This window comes from Balaenoptera ricei, chromosome 2, assembly GCF_028023285.1.
Source record: "Balaenoptera ricei isolate mBalRic1 chromosome 2, mBalRic1.hap2, whole genome shotgun sequence".
NCBI lineage: Eukaryota > Metazoa > Chordata > Mammalia > Artiodactyla > Balaenopteridae > Balaenoptera > Balaenoptera ricei.
The window spans coordinates 138,435,095-138,452,641 of NC_082640.1; the positions used below are offsets into that span (position 1 = coordinate 138,435,095).

Below are 17,547 nucleotides of genomic sequence, written 5' to 3' on the forward strand. Positions count from 1 at the left end.
AAAGCAGAAGTTTTAAATTTTGACAAAGTCAAATTTGCCAAGTTTTTCTTTTATGGATCATGCTTTTTGTGTTATGTCCGAAAAGGCTTTTACTAACTCAAGACTGCAAAATTTTCTATGTTTTCTTCTAGAAGTTCTAGGTTGAGGTTTTATATTTATATTTATATATGTTCAATTATTCTAGAACCATTTATTGAAAAAACTATCCTTTCTCCTTTGAATTGTCTTTTCACCTTTGTCAAAAATCAGTAGCCATATATGCGTGGAATTACTTCTGGTCTTTCTATTCTGTTCCACTTTGACCTTTGTGGGAAAGCATCTAGTCTTTTACCATTAAACATGATTTAGTCATAGGTTTGTCATAGGTGCTCTCTAGCAGGCGGAATTAGTTCCTTTCTTTTCTCATTATGCTAAGAATTTTTATCAGAAATAAATGTTGGATTTAGCTAAATGCTTTTTTGTGTGTCTATTTAGATGATCACATGGTTTTGCTTCTCTTTTTGTTTGCTAATATAATCAATTACTTGAAATGATTTTTGAATGTTAAATCAACACTGCGTTCTAGGATAAACCTCACTTGTTTATGATGTATTATCTTTTTATTATATTGTTGGATTACCTTTGCTAACCTTTTACTTTCCTTTTTAATTTTTGTATCTATTAAACGTTCATGAAGGATATTAGTTCACAGTTTTGTTCTTTTGTAAAGTCTGATTTTGGTTTCAGAGCAATGCTGACCCATAAGATGATCTGGGAAGTATTCTCTACTCTTCAATTTTCTAGAAGAGTTTGTGTTGAATTGGCATTATTTCTTCCTTAAATGTTTGGTAGGATTTATCCATGACATCATCTGGCTTGGACTGTTCTTTGTGGGAATAGATAGAGGACTACCCAGATGATTTCTAATTGAGCTATGATAGTTTGTGCCTTTCAAGGACACTGTCCATTTCCATTTCATCTAAACTGCAGGCTTTTTTGGAATAAAGTTGTTCATAATATTCCTTGGCTACTAAATATCCTTGTCATCCTTTTAATATTTGTAGATTCTGTCATAACGTCCCCCCATTCATTCCAAATATTGGTAGTTTGCATCTTCTCTTTTTATTTTTCCTGATAATCTGATTTATCAATTTTATTGATTTTCTTAAAGAATGAGATTTTGGTTTCATTGATCTTTCTCATATTATTCTGCTTTCTATTTCACTGATTTCCACCGTGATCTTTATTATTTCCTTCCTCTGCTTACTTTGGCTTTAATTTGATCACCTTTTTCTAGTTTCTTAAGGTGGAAGTTGAGGATTTTGTTCTGTGAGTTCAACTTTTTTAGATTCTACATACAAGTATTCATCTTTCTGTGCCTGGCTTATTTCACTTAGCATAATGTCCTCCAGGTTCATCTGTGCTGTAACAAATGACAGGATTTCTTTTTTTATGGCTGAATAATACTCCACTGTATTTATAAACCATGCCTCTTTATCCATTCACCGGTTGACAGACACTAGATGTGGAACTTTGTCAGCATAAGAGAATTTTAAAATTGGAACTAATATCTTGGAGGTCATCCCTTCTACAGCCTCATTTTATACTTGGGGAACTACAACCATAGATGAGATCATGGTCATATGCCAGGGCCAGACTGCAAACACAAGTTTTTGTTTTGTTTTCTACCTCCATTCAGTACTCTGTCCATTACTTAAAGAGGCAGTGACCTTTGGAAATTAAAACATAAAGAACACTAATCTGTCAACAATCTTCTGCTCTGAGTGCATGATTAGGTTTCTATTTTATATGGATACCAAAAAAGCAGATTTCTTTGTTATGTAAATATTACAGAAATATAAATTATTTATATATATGTTTACTTTCATATATCTAACAATAAAATTTTAAAGCATGTGGAAACCAACTCTTTTGGAAATGACTAAAGCTTTCTCTTAAATCAGGTCAAATTCCCAATTTCTAAAATATGGAAGAATAACATATAGAACATCAATTTCACTTCTAAACAAATTACACAATCTAGGAAATGTAGAGATAGAAGCATCAATTAACAAGTATCAGTTGTGAATTGCCAAAATAAAAAACACAGTCCCTACTACTTAATCTTGTTTCCTAAATTAAATGCCTTAAAGTATATGAACAAAATTATTAACTGCTAATTTTTTCAATGAGTAATCTTTCAAGGAACTAACAAAATAAATTGGAAGAAATGCTGCATACTCTATATACCTATTGAAGATTCATAACCTACTTTAACATACTAAAAGCGCTCACAGGATGTGAAATAAGGAAGTAAAGAAATCTTGACTTAATACAATGTTTAGAAGCTTCTAAAAAGGATTCTGATAACGATAGCACTTATTAATATTACACAGAACAAAGATTTCCAGATAACATTCTGGGTTATTGTTATGCAACTCTACTCTCATTTTGGGAGAAATGGTAAAAGAACTCATGTCTTTTGCAAAAGGATTCCTTTTACTGTCATAAAACTTGAAGGGAAAGCTTAGACAAGTTGTTATAATTGAGGTCTGGTGATTCATTCATGAAAAACAATTCACACCTATGGCTTTCCTCAGCTTTGCAGCAATTGAGGGCTAAGCACTACAAAGTAGAACACCAAACATCACCATTGTGTATACCAACATCAACTTCAATGAATTTCTGGGACTCATTCACAAAAGAAATAACTAGGCTTACAGAATTACGAGAGGTTAACAGAAAAATTTGGTTTACTCTTTTTCTTTTGGGCAGATCACCATTTTATCGTTTTCAATTGTGACACTAGAACTGCATTTCTATCTACATAAGCAAACATAGTACCTGTAAAGTTTCTCTGCATACATAGGCTATTTGCAATTCTGATAATGGTCCTGTAACTAGAAAGAAAAAAAGAGACCACATCGTTATACATTTGAATTCAACAGATTAAAAACATTTTAAAAATGACTAACAATTATAAAATTTCTTCTGTATAAATCATTGGGTGACTTCTCCTCATGAGCATATATTATTCTTATAATCAGGAAACAAAAAAATAGTAAAGTTGAAAATTTTTAAATGTACTTTAAAAATGGAAGATTTAAAAGTACAATGAGGTTATCACCTCACACCAGTCAGAATGGCCATCAACAAAAAATCTACAAACAATAAATGCTGGAGAGGGTGTGGAGAAAAGGGAACCCTCTGGCACTGTTGGTGGGAATGTAAATTGATACAGCCACTATGGAGAACAGTATGGAGGTTCCTTAAAAAAATAAAAATAGAACTACCATTTGACCCAGCAATCCCACTACTGGGCATATACCCTGAGAAAACCATAATTCAAAGAGTCAAGTACCACAGTGTTCACTGCAGCTCTATTTACAATAGCCAGGACATGGAAGCAACCTAAGTGTCCATCGACAGATGAATGGATAAAGAAGATGTGGCACATATATGTAATGGAATATTACTCAGCCATAAAAGGAAATGAAATTGAGTTATTTGTAGTGAGGTGGATGGACCTAGAGTCTGTCATACAGAGTGAAGTATGTCAGAAAGAGAAAAACAAATACTGTATGCCAACACATATATATGGAATCTAAAAAAAAAAAAAAAAAAAAAAAAGGTTCTGAAGAACCTAGGGGCAGGACAGGAATAAAGATGCAGATGTACAGAATGGACTTGAGGACACGGGGAGGGGGAAGGGTAAGCTGGGACGAAGTGAGAGAGTGGCATGGACATATATACACTACCAAATGTAAAACAGATAGCTAGTGGGAAGCAGCCCCATAGCACAGGGAGGTCAGCTCGGTGCTTTGTGACCACCTAGAGGGGTGGGATAGGGAGGGTGGGAGGGAGACACAAGAGGGAGGAGATATGGGGATATATGTATACATATAGCTGATTCACTTTGTTATACAGCAGAAACACAACATTGTAAAGCAATTATAGTCCAATAAAGATGTTAAAAAAAAAAAAAGGAAGATTTGTTCTGTAACAACTTTGGACAGTGAAAATATTAAGCACCCATAATGTGCAAAGCACAGTACTAGACATCACAGGATGTTCTATACAAAGCAATGGACATGATCTCAATCCTGAACAATTTTTTAAACAATAAAGCCCCCAAATGAGAAAAACATATATAATTAATTACAGTTACATACACAAGTTAGAGGACCATAAAGGGATCGATTGTTGAAATATACTAAAAAGCATCATATACTTTTTTTTAAAGTCAAGATATTATTTCCTTAGCATAATTCTTTACTATATCTATCGAAACAAGGAGCTTGATCCAATACCTTACCTAAGTATCCAAAAAGCAATTAGGTCACTTCTGACAATCAAATCTCTCCCTATGAAATATAAAATACTTCTGCAAGTACCCAACTAGGGGCTTTGGAAATACGCCTTCCAATATCATGAAAGAATATTTGAAATCCGGGGTGGTATTTGCTGACAGTGAAATCAAAATCAGATATACTTACATGTAATCTTTACTTAAGAAAATATTTTACTACATATTTTAATCACTGGTTCTCTACACCTACTCAGGAACATAGAATTTTGATTCACAGTAACTTGATGAAATAGGAGTAAAAGAAGGGAAACCACTTTATTAACAGGTATTATAAGTGTAGTTGTTCGTGATTATTATGCTATCTAGTATATTATTTACAGGGATGAATACTTTTTAGATTCAGTTTAATTCAATAAATAGCAGGTTTAATAATGGAAAGCAGAAATTTCATAAAGAAATAAAATTAATGTCTCAAAACAATTCTTTCAATTTAAAAGGGTAAGTAGTAAAAAAAAAAAATGCCCACTGCATAGTTTTATTAATCCATATCCTTGACTTCTCATTCTGTGAAAGTGTGGATAAAAATTATAAATATTGATATTAGATAAAAATTCTTCATATAAAAGATCATAATTCTTCATAAAATCATAGAAAAGAATTTTATTTTTTAGTATTTATTTAGGCTGCACCAGGTCTCAGTTGTAGCACGTGGGATCTTTAGTTGCAGCATGCGGGATCTTTTGTTTGTTTGTTTTAGTTGCGGCATGTGGACTTCTTAGTCTCGGCATGCATGCGGGATCTAGTTCCACAACCAGGGATCGAACCCGGGGCCCCTGCATTGGGAGCACGGAGTCTTACTCACTGGACCACCAGGGAAGTCCCATAGAAAAGAATTTTAAACCAAGTGGCACAGAGCTGTTTTCTACCAATAATTTTTAAAAATCAACAACAGGGGTAAAATAAAAGAGAATAGTCATTCTAATATAGTATTATAAGGGAAAATTCAATTCAGAAAGTTGTCTAAATTAACATAATGCTAAATAAAATACTCCAAATTCTTAAAATTATATATTTTTAACACAAAAATATTATAGCAACAACTAAATTGTTTTCCTAGTTAGCAGCTTAAGTTATTACTAAGATAGACATGTAATTTGCTTTATGTGAGAGTCACCCTTTGCATTTCAATTCTAATTTACAAGGAAGTTTAGGCAGTTTTGTTTGTAGATAAAATACTTCCCTAGAGACTACATAAGACTTCCTAGAGACTACGTCTGAAAAGTAAAATCTGGATTGTTCAAGTACTCTCCGATTTCTCAGTTCAGTCTCCAGCAATTTAACTGAATAACCAACAAAATATAAAATATAGGTTTCTTTTACTTAATACTCCAGGAGCAGGACAGAAGAACAGTAAATCTATCTGTTAGTATCCCTTGTTAACAAGAAATGTCAAATAACAGTCATTAAGGTCAAAGTTTTAAAATGTGGAGTCAAATTAACAGTACCATGGTAAATATCTTGAAGTGATCCGCCACCACAGTATTCCATACAAATCCACAGTTTTTCCCGACTAACATGAAAGAGAAAGAAAATTATATTAGTTAGTAATTCTCAGCGACTGACATACTTTGAAAGGCTGTCACTCTTCAGCACACAAAGGTTTAGGATACATTGCAGGTTTAGGACACACTGCAGGTTTAGGATAGACTGCAACAGGAAATTGCCCTTGCAGTCTTTCTTCAGAATACAGAAAAGCATATTAATTTCAGCTTTGTTCCCACCTTAAGTGTTTTAGAATGTGATCAGTTTTATAAGCTAAAACACTTACTTGTAATCATTCATAGTATTTCATTAAGGTTGCCAGATAAGGTACAAATGCATAAATGAAGCTGTCATTATTAATGTAAAAGAGTAGAAGTAAGAAGACCTGAGAAATTTTAAAACTTCAGACAAATAATTTTTAAAATTTATATACAAAACAGCACTTACATGAAAGGGAGGGGGTGTGGGACCAAAGAAATATGAAATACAGAGTAGATGCTTTTGTGTTTTTTACCTGAGATAGCTCCCAAAGTAGGCAACAATGTTGCAATGCTTACATTCTTTAACCATAAATATCTCTTGCTGAATCAAAGAAAAATCATCTCCTGAAAAACAAAATGATAATAACTTGGTCACCATGTTACATTTTGTGTCTCTATCTATAGGAAGAAGGAAAACTTTACAATAAGTATCAGAGATGAGAAATTAGACATTCTTAATGCTTTAATGGGAATGTACACTGGTACATTCTTTCTATAAAGCCAGAAGCCTTAAAAATGTATAAAATCCTAGAACTCATAATTTCACTTCAAAATTCATTTTCTTGAGATATGCAGAGATGATATTCTCTACAGTGTTACTTAATAATGAAAGCATGGTAAAATAACTTATGGTACAGTCACAGATATTACAACACAGTTAAAACATGTTGTGATATAAAAACATGTTCATGATATATTAAGTGAAAAAGGGATATCATATATATATTATATAAGTACATATGTATATAGAAAAAAATGTCTCAAAAACATACAAAATGTTTATGTCTGGGTAGTAAAATTCAAAGTAACTTTGCTTTCTTCTTTTTTGAGTTGTATTTTCCAATTTGTCTACCAAAAACCTATTTGGGTTGTTTAACTAGAAAAAGTTATATTAAAATAAAATATTGGTTATTTATGGGAATTTTATGGTTAATATGAGAATACTGCCTAGAATGACACTGTCACCACCAAACTTCATTTTGCATAGAAACAGTGTTTTACTCCAGTAAAAGGAGTTTAGAAGTTGATAAAATGATTGCATTTGTATTATGTAAATGCAATATAATGAAGAAAAGCTTGAGGTCTGGGTTAGACATACCTGGATTCAAGTCCCGATTCAGCCATTCACTGGCAATGTAACCTTGGGCAATCTAACGCTTCTGAATCACAGCTGAATCCATTAAAGTATCATCTGAATTCATTCCACCTGTTTGGCTTCCCTATCTACCACTTTCCAGAAACATTCCCTACATTTTGGTAATACCAGTTGCTGGCCATTTTTGTAATAGATTCTCGTGCCCCTAAGCTTCTGTTTATGCAAGTCCCTCAGTTGGGAACGCTGTGAGAAAGAGTATGTAGTGCATTTAATACAATATTTGACACAATAAATGCAATAGCGATATTACTATATGTTGGAGGCAAGAAAGATACAAACAAAAGTGTTCCTTGTTAGGACATCACCATAAGATATTTTTTGTTAGATAGTGTTTTGCAATGGTCTTTTGTAAAACAACATCAGGTTTAAAACCAGTGGTGTCCAGATAAGCTCTAGCTCTAACTTAAAGTCATCTTAGAATAACATACAAGGCCAAGAAGGAAAAACTTAGAAATTAGGCCTTAGATAAATAAACAAATAAAATTCTCACACAAATCAGAGTTATTTTCCCCTTATATTACAACTTTCAATTCAGAGCCAAAACAAAGCTTTAAATATTTTTCTATGCCATAAAATACCTTTTAAAAAAACCAGTCATTACTGATGTGGTTTATACATATATTTAATTTAGGTATGACACACCAAATTTATTTATAATCATTGTCACTCTTTTCAACAGTCCTTTCATGTTAACATTAATTGATAATTCAGTTAAATAATTTAGTGTTAACAATTTTAAAGAACTAGGTAAATCAAATAAGGGTACAATTTTCTAACAAAAATCTGAGTAAAACTCTTTAAAGAAAATTTAGCTTTTATTTGTAAAAATGGCAAAACCTGTATCACATGAATGGTTACATATACCTTAAACATAAGTGCACAGTGGCAACATTTTACCATTAGAAATTTATTTCAGCAAGCACCAAACAGAGTTCTTAAAAAGTGAGGAAGAAAATAATTTCTTAATAATCTGCCAATAGGGACTTCCCTGGTGGCGCAGTGGTTAAGAATCCACCTGCCAATGCAGGGGACACAGGTTCGAGCCCTGGTCTGGGAAGATCCCACATGCCACGGAGCAACTAAGCCCGTGCGCCACAACTACTGAGCCTGTGCTCTAGAGCCCGCGAGCCACAACTACTGAGACCTCATGCCACAACTACTGAGTCCACACGTCTAGAGCCTGCGCTCACAACAAGAGAAGCCACCACAATGAGAAGCCCGCGCACCGCAAAGAAGAGTAGCCCCCACTCGCCGCAACTAGAGAAAGCCTGCGCACAGCAACGAAGACCCAATGCAGTCAAAAATAAATTAATTAAATTAATTAATTATTTAAAAAATAATCTGCCAGTAAAAGGGGATCAATGAAGATAATCCAAAATAGATGATAATTTCATGTTCCCCATTATCAACCGAGGCAGAAGTACGGGATAACTCCTGAAGATTACAGTAAAAAGCCTGCAGCAACGAAGACCCAACGCAGCCAAAAATAAATAAATAAATAAATTTAAACAAAACAAAACAAAATAAAAAAACAACCTGTGCCCCCTACAATGGAAGCGCATAGTCCTAACCATTGGACTGCCAGGGAATTCCTTACCTAATCACTTTTAAATGTGCACAGAAGTCTTATATCTGAGCTGTGCTGAACAATTCTTTAGTTAAGTCTAGGATTTAGAATATATTTTCTCACAGGAGTAACTTCACAAATGGTGCCTAACTTCTTAATGATGTCTAAATTCTTAAACTGACCTGTAAAAGTCAATAATATGGCTGAATTAAAACTACGAGTAACAGACACTAATTCTTCAGGAAAATCAGCTGAGTTCCACACCACAACTGTGCTCCCAGTAGTAGCTGTGTGAGGTTTCTGCCAGGAAAGACAGGGTCTTGCTGAGACTGAGCGACAGCTTTTTATGATTGTAGCTAGAAGCTAGAATTCACAAGAACAGGTCATTAATAACTCAGATGTTTGGGGACTGTGCCTTCTTTAATATATGCAACTTAGTGAATAAACTTCAGTTCTGAGTATGTTATTCAAATATCTATTTCACAGTATTGTCTTAAGCTTTAATGCAAACTGGGCAGAATCTTCTATGAACCGAAATTGTACCATGAAGCAGTTTTACATAAAGATAATATTTTGAAGTTCATCCTGAAAGGCAAGTAAGCTAAATAGTTATTTATCACAGATATAGCTATTCTTTGATGGCTTACATCAGCCTCATCAAAATTACTTGAAATTTGGATTCATTTCATTCTTCTGATTGGGTGATACCAGATCACTGTTACCTTTCACTGAGATACAGCATAAAATCCACTAAGTACAGAGGCCTCAGGCCTGTAGGTTCCAGCTCTGTTGTTCATGCATAAATGGGTTTTGAGAAGCTATTTTCTCAAAAAAGAGAAGTTTCATTCTTCAAACCCCAGGAGTCAACGAGAGTAGTTGAGGAACAGAGCCCCATATCTGCTGTTTTGACTACGTACCTGTTATTTTCACCTGAATGCCTTGCTAGCACCTTGAATTTAATACGCCTGAGGGTGCCACATCTTCTCTCAGACACCAATTTTCTCTTTGGACTTTCCTACTTGTGCTAATGGCACTTTTTTCTAAAGGACTAACCACTGCCAGCCTGACCACAGCCCTCCTAAGAGAATCCACCTCCATGCAGCAGGACCTACTGTGTGTGCCTTGTGGTTTTCTACTTGCTGAACGCACTGAGGTGGGACAAGTGACGTTAAAAAATGGGATGAGCCAATCACATTTGGTGTCTTGAAAACCTGAAGCATGGAAACTGAGTCAGCTGTTAGTTACAGGAGAATCACATTAAAAGTAGAATATTAGAATAAGAGCCATGAGTGACTGTGGCTAAGGTTCCTAGAAATGTCCTACTAAAACCCTGGCTGATGGGTATGTCCTTATATAGGAAGGGAAAAATCCACCAGAGACAGAATGTGTGGGTGTTTCTGCCCTTCTTCTCTGATAAGGGCAGCTGTGTGTTAGGGAACTCAACCTGACAGTCCTAGGAAAAAAACAAGTGGCCCCCTTCAGCCAGAAAGGTGATCCATAGAGAAGAAAGAGAGACAGTAGCTCTTGTGTTTGAGACGGTATAGTGGAACCACTTCAGATTTTCAGTGTTTTTAAGACTGGCTTGAGCTCTGAGAGGTAGCTGTAAAAAAGAACTGAAAAGTGCAGTATTAGTTATAGAGTTCTATATGGTTTGTTTGCTTGTTTATTTATTACATTTGGCTGTGCCGGGTCTTAGTTGCGGCATGCAGGATCTTTGTCACCACATTCGGGATCCTTAGTTGCAGCATGCGGGATCTAGTTCCCTGACCAGCGATCTTAGCTGGGCCCCCTGCGTTGGGAGTGCAGAGTCCTAACCACTGGACCGCCAGAGAAGTCCCTCTAGATGGTATTGACACAGGGATTCATGTTTTAAATTTTTTTGAAAAAAACACTGTATTAAGGTTTGTTTGGCACATTCAGTGATCCCAGCCTTCATCACAGTGTTTCAAGGCTAAAACTCAGAGACAGATTTGCTAATAATAAGGGTAACAAGCACTACAAGATTCTGAAGACCAAGTTTTAAAGGTGGACAAACTCTACCACTGTACATTGTTCCTAAGCCATCTCCTGTCTAGCAGCACACGGCAACCCTCAACTACAATTTTTAACTGATGTAGGAAGCCCATTCCCCAAAACATTCTACTCTATAAGATACGGCCTTAGTATCTGGGGTCACTCTGGAGTCTGGTCTTTGCTTTCAACTTCTTAGCTCTGGATACAATTAGCCAATGCCAGTGTTTACTTAGCTACCAGTTGCTTCTGCTACAATCAGTCCATCAAAATAGCGTTAAGTTAGACTCTAATAATGCCACACTTAAGACATTTATAAAAACATAATAAGGAAAGAGTAGAAGTCGTGGAAGGTAAGAGACTGGAACTGTAGGGCCTTTTGATACCATTGGCAAGTTGACATAAAGGGCTTAAGTGTTCCCACTCTGGGAATGAACTGAATTGAGGTAAGCTGGTTGCACCCCTCGTGTATAATAAGGGTCCTTTGGATTACACTTGGATTCAATATCCTCTTAAGGGTTTTGGTAATCAAATGGGTCCTAAAAAATAGTACTTGGGAAATGACTAAAAGCAATATGCCTCTCAGATTTTAACAACAACAACAAAAAGGGTCCTAGGTATTAAAAATCTGATTGTGGCAAAATGAAAGGCAGCCACACGATTCATCACATCCCTCCCTGAAACAATATGGTAGTAGGTCATGAATTTAATACTGAGGTTAATTAATTAAACCAATATCTATAACTACATAAATAGCTGCTGACCTAGGTCAATTTAAAGGGCTTAAAGAATGAGCCATAGTGTGGAAGAGTCACTTAGTGCTTCAAACAACAGGGCAGTTTGCAGCAAGAAAAGGACAATCCTAATTTCTGGAATGCCTGGCCCAAGACATAAAGGGAAACGGCATCATTATGAGGCCTAAACCAAAATCAGAAAGTGATCTCTGGAGTTGCTGCATTGTAACCCCAGCTGACTTTCCAACTGCAACCAATTAAAAAAAAAAAAAAAAGGATCCTGGCAACTGGAAAGCGAGTATCTGGGAGGAAGCTGAATAACTCCCAGGACCCTGGCAAAGTACTTACTACTATGTCTTCCTTTCCAGCAAAAGAGGAACAACTACCTTACTGAAATGTGGCCTATGATTAGAATGCCAACACAGCATGGACTAAAAAATAAACAAAATCAGAGCAAGGAAGAGATTAAATCCAGAAAGAACTGCTGATTTCTATGGAATATAGTCAAAGGTAGAGTAGACTTTCTGGACATCCATTTTATGGATGTTAGCCCAAGAAGAACCAAACATAACAACTGATAACCAATGTCATATTCCGGATCTCTGAACTTGGCTATAAGTCTTTGAAAGGAATCCTTTGGACTGCACCAACTAATTTCTAGTACTAGTATTCTCCATCAGACATTTCTAAGCACTCCATAAAAATAATAAAAAATTATCCTGAGATAAAGAAGAATCTTGGGGGCTTCCCTGGTGGTGCAGTGGTTAGGAATCCGCCTGCCAATGCAGGGGACACGGGTTCGTGCCCCGGTCCAGGAGGATCCCACGTGCCGCGGAGCGGCTGGGCCTGTGAGCCACAACTACTGAGCCAGCGCGTCTGGAGCCTGTGCTCCGCAACGGGAGAGGCCACGACGGTGAGAGGCCCGCGCACCGCAATGAAGAGTGGCCCCCGCTCGCCGCAACTGGAGAAAGCCCTTGCACAGAAACGAAGACCCAACACAGCCAAAAATAAAAAAAATAAAAATAAATAAATTTATAAAAAGAAAAAAGAAGAATCTTGGAATTTCAAAATCAACTTTCAAAAAGTATTTCACAAATAACCCCACTCTCATACACACCTTCAAAAGCAGGCTAAGAAAAGAGGATGGATGGGTATTTCATAGTAAAGGAAATATAAATGCCAATAAACTTATAAAGGATGCTTATTCTCAAATTAAAGAAACGCAAATCAAAGCTATTTTTTAATCCCATCAGTTTTGCAGAAGTTTTACAATTCCCAGTAATATATATTTTGGAGACAGTATTGAGAAACATATTTTCAAATCTGCTTGTGAAAATGAAAAACTGATCATGCTTTTTGGAAGCCATTTGGCACTATTAATCAAACTTTATATACCCAACAACACATACAAAGATGTTCACTGCAACACTGATTCCAACAGCAAAAAAATGTGGAAATAACCTAAATGTGTATCGATAAGGGATTAAATGAATGTTACCTCTGTACAACAAAATACTCTGCAGCTATTAACAAGAACAAATAACAGCAATATATGGTAACATGGAAAAATGTTCAAACACTTGTAAAGTGAGAGGACAAAAAAAGAAGTCTGGAGAACAATATATAGAAAATGTCTGGAAGGAAATGGAAAAAAATAGTAGTTACTTCTGTGAGAGGGAAAAAAGACTTGCAGCCAGGAGAACTTATTTTCCACTTCAAACCATTCTGTGTTGGTTTGATTTAAAAAACAAAAACATCATTAACAGTACTTTAACAAAAGATAGTACTCTAGTCTGAACATCTTTTTCTGTCAACTAGGTCATTTAAATATTTTTTTCTTTTACTAGTAATTACTGAAATATATGGATAACTATCTACTTCTTATTTTGTGATTTCTACTGGTTCCATATTCTATACTTCTTTTTGTCCTGTCTTACCTTCTTTTAGATTGAGTTTTTTGTTGTTGTTTGGTTTGTTTTTGTCTTTTTTTTTCTCCACAACCAGTTTGGAATTGACATCCTCTATCTCTATTCTTCAGAAGTTACGCTAGAAATTTTAACGCACATACTTTCCTTGGTAAAGGTTACGCATAATTCATATCTTTATTCTCCTCTCAAATAATACAATAACCTTAGAATGCATTAACTCTATTACCCCTTCCCAACTCACCTCCTATTGTTGGTCAGAATTTTACTTCTTTTCTAGAACCTCACAAAACATCATCTTCATTTTCATTATTATTTTATATAGGTATATCTTCCTTTTTGAAGATTTACCCATATATTGGGTTGGCCAAAAGGTTCATTCGGTTTCTTCGATAAGATGGCTCTAGTAGCACTTAGTTGTCTCTAACTTCATTCAGAACAATTTTGTTAGACTGTATGTGACAGCTGTCATATCAGCGTGCATTTACAAAAAGACATCAAAATTGGTGAATTTTTGTGTAGCCATTTTAATATTGAAGTTGGAAGAAAAAAAGCAACATTTTCGGCATATCATGCTTCATTATTTCAAGAAAGGTAAAAACACAACCAAAACACAAAAAAAAGATTTGTGCAGTATATGGAGAAAGTGCTGTGAGTGAATGAACGTGTCAAAAGTGGTTTGTGGGGGAGACCTTCAAGACGGCAGAGGAGTAAAGACGTGGAGATCACTTTCCTCCCCACAAATACATCAAAAATACATCTACATGTGGAACAACTCCTACAGAACACCTACTGAACGCTGGCAGAAGACCTCAGACCTCCCAAAAGGCAAGAAACTCCTCACGTACCTGGGTAGGGCACAAGAAAAAAGAAAAAACAGAGACAAAACAATAGGGATGGGACCTGCACCCCTGGGAGGGAGCTGTGAAAGAGGAAAAGTTTCCACACATCAGGAAGCCCCTTCATTGGCGGAGACGGGGGGGTGGCGGGGGGGAAGCTTCGGAGCCATGGAGGAGATCGCAGCAACAGGGGTGCAGAGGGCAAAGCAGAGAGATTCCCACACAGAGGATTGGTGCCGACCAGCACTCACCAGCCTGAGAGGCTTGGCTGCTCACCCGCCGGGGTGGGCAGGGGCAAGGAGCTGAGGCTCGGGCTTCAGAGGTCAGACCCCAGGGAGAGGACTGGGGCTGGCTGCGTGAACACAGCCTGAAGGGGGCTAGTGCACCACAGCTAGCCGGGAGGGAGTCTGGGAAAAAGTCTGGACCTGCCTAAGAGGCAAGAGACCATTGTTGGGCTTCCCTGGTGGCGCAGTGGTTGAGAATCTGCCTGCCAATGCAGGGGACATGGGTTCGAGCCCTGGTCTGGGAAGATCCCACATGCCACGGAGCAACTAGGCCCGTGCGCCACAACTACTGAGCCTGCGCGTCCAGAGCGTGTGCTCCACAACTAGAGAGGCCGCGATAGTGAGAGGACCGCGCACCGCGATGAAGAGTGGCCCCCACTTGCTGCAACTAGAGAAAGCCCTCGCACAGAAACGAAGACCCAACACAGCCATAAATAAATAAAATTAAAAAAAAAAAAAAAAGAGACCATTGTTTCAGGGTGCATGAGGAGAGGGGATTCAGAGCACCACCTAAATGAGCTCCAGAGACGGGCACGAGCCGCAGCTATCAGCATGGACACCAGAGACGGGCATGACATGCTAAGGCTGATGCTGCAGCCACCAAAAAGCCAGTGTGCAAGAACAGGTCACTATCCACACCTCCCCTCCCGGGAGCCTGTGCAGCCCACCACTGCCAGGGTTCTATGATGCAGGGACAACTTCCCCGGGAGAACACACGGCATGCCTCAGGCTGGTGCAATGTCACACTGGCCTCTGCCGCCGCAGGCTCGCCCCGCATTCCATATCCCTCCCTCCCCGTGGCCTGAGTGAGCCAGAGCCCCCTAATGAGCTGCTACTTTAACCTGTCCTGTCTGAGTGAAGAAGACGCCCTCAGGCAACCTACACTCAGAGGCAGGGCCAAATCCAAAGCTGAACCCAAATCCAAATCCAAAGCTGAAAAGGAAATCTCTCCCAGCAGCCTCAGGAGCAGCGGATTAAATCTCCACAATCAACTTGATGTACCTGCATCTGTGGAACACCTGAATAGACAAAGAATCATCCCAAAAGTGAGGTGGTGGACTTTGTGAGCAATGATATATATATATATATATATATATATATATATATATATATATATATATATATATATTTCCTTTTTCTCTTTTGCCGTGTGGCTGACAGGGTCTTGGTGCTACGGCCGGGTGTCAGGCCTGTGCCTCAGAGGTGGGAGAGTCGAGTTCAGGACACTAGTCTACCAGAGACCTCCCAGCTCCACATAATATCAAAAGGCGAAACCTCTTCCAGAGATCTCCATCTCAACACTAAGACCCAGCTCCACTCAACGATCAGCAAGCTACAGTGCTGGACACCCTATGCCAAACAACTAGCAAGACAGGAACACAACCCCACCCATTAGCAGAGAGGCTGCCTAAAATCATAATAAATTCACAGACACCCCAAAACACACCACCGGATGCGGACCTGCCCACCAGAAAGACAAGATCCAACCTCATCCACCAGAACACAGGCACTAGTCCCCTCCACCAGGAAGCCTACACAACCCACTGAACCAACCTTAGCCACTGGGACAGACAGCAAAAACAACAGGAACTACGAACCTGCAGCCTGCGAAAAGGAGATCCCAAACACAGTAAGTTAAGCAAAATGAGAAGACAGAGAAACACACAGCAGATGAAGGAGCAAGGTAAAAACCCACGAGACCAAACAAATGAAGAGGAAATAGGCAGTCTACCTGAAAAAGAATTCAGAGTAATGATAGTAAAGATAATCCAAAATCTTAGAAATAGAATGGAGAAAATACAAGAAACGTTTAACGAGGACCTAGAAGAACTAAAGAGCAAACCAACAATGATGAATAACACAATAAATGAAATTAAAAATTCTTAGAAGGAATCAATAGCAGAATAACTGAGGCAGAAGAACGGATAAGTGACCTGGAAGATAAAACAGTGGAAATAACTACTGCAGAGAAGAATAAAGAAAAAAGGATGAAAAGAATTGAGGACAGTCTGAGAGACCTCTGGGACAACATTAAATGCACCAACATTCGAATTACAGGGGTCCCAAAAGAGAAAAAGAAAGGGACTGAGAAAATATTTGAAGACTTTACAGTTGAAAAATTCCCTAATATGGGGAAGGAAATAGTTAATCAAGTCCAGGAAGCACAGAGAGTCCCATACAGGATAAACCCAAGGAGTAACATGCCAAGACACATATTAATCAAACTATCAAAAATTAAATACAAAGAAAAAATATTAAAAGCAGCAAGAGAAAAACAACAAATAACATACAAGGGAATCCCCATAAGGTTTAACAGCTGTTAAAAGGATCATACACCATGATCAAATGGGGTTTATCCCAGGAATGCAAGGATTCTTCAATATACGCAAATAAATAAATGTGATACACCATATTAACAAACTGAAGGATAAAAACCATACGATCATCTCAATAGATGCAGAAAAAGCTTTCGACAAAATTCAACACCCATTTATGATAAAAATCCTCCAGAAAGTAGGCATAGAGGGAACTTTCCTCAACATAATAAAGGCCATATATGACAAACCCACAGCTAACATCGTTATCAATGGTGAAAAACTGAAACCATTTCCACTAAGATCAGGAACAAGACAAGGCTGCCCACTCTCACCACTATTATTCAACATAGTTTGGAAGTTTTAGCCACAGCAATCAGAGCAGAAAAAGAAATAAAAGGAATCCAAATCAGAAAAGAAGAAGTAAAGCTGTCACTGTTTGCAGATGAGATGACACTATACATAGAGAATCCTGAAGATTCTACCAGAAAACTACTAGAGCTATTCAATGAATTTGGTAAAGTAGCAGGATACAAAATTAATGCACAGAAATCTCTTGCATTCTTATACACTAATGATGAAAAATCTGAAGGAGAAGTTAAGGAAACACATCCATTTACCACTGCA

General features: G+C 37.4%; 1 protein-coding gene across 1 annotated transcript in view; it reads right to left on the bottom strand.

Annotated features, from left to right (window-relative positions):
• Positions 1–17,547, bottom strand: part of MAP4K5 (mitogen-activated protein kinase kinase kinase kinase 5) — a 144,627-nt gene that overhangs the window by 78,082 nt on the left and 48,998 nt on the right. The window contains exons 4-6 of the mRNA XM_059914200.1: positions 6,345–6,435; positions 5,794–5,858; positions 2,824–2,879 (exon numbers count right to left, since the gene is read on the bottom strand). Of these exons, the coding sequence (XP_059770183.1) occupies positions 2,824–2,879; positions 5,794–5,858; positions 6,345–6,435 (212 nt within the window). The remainder of the gene's footprint in view (positions 1–2,823; positions 2,880–5,793; positions 5,859–6,344; positions 6,436–17,547) is intronic.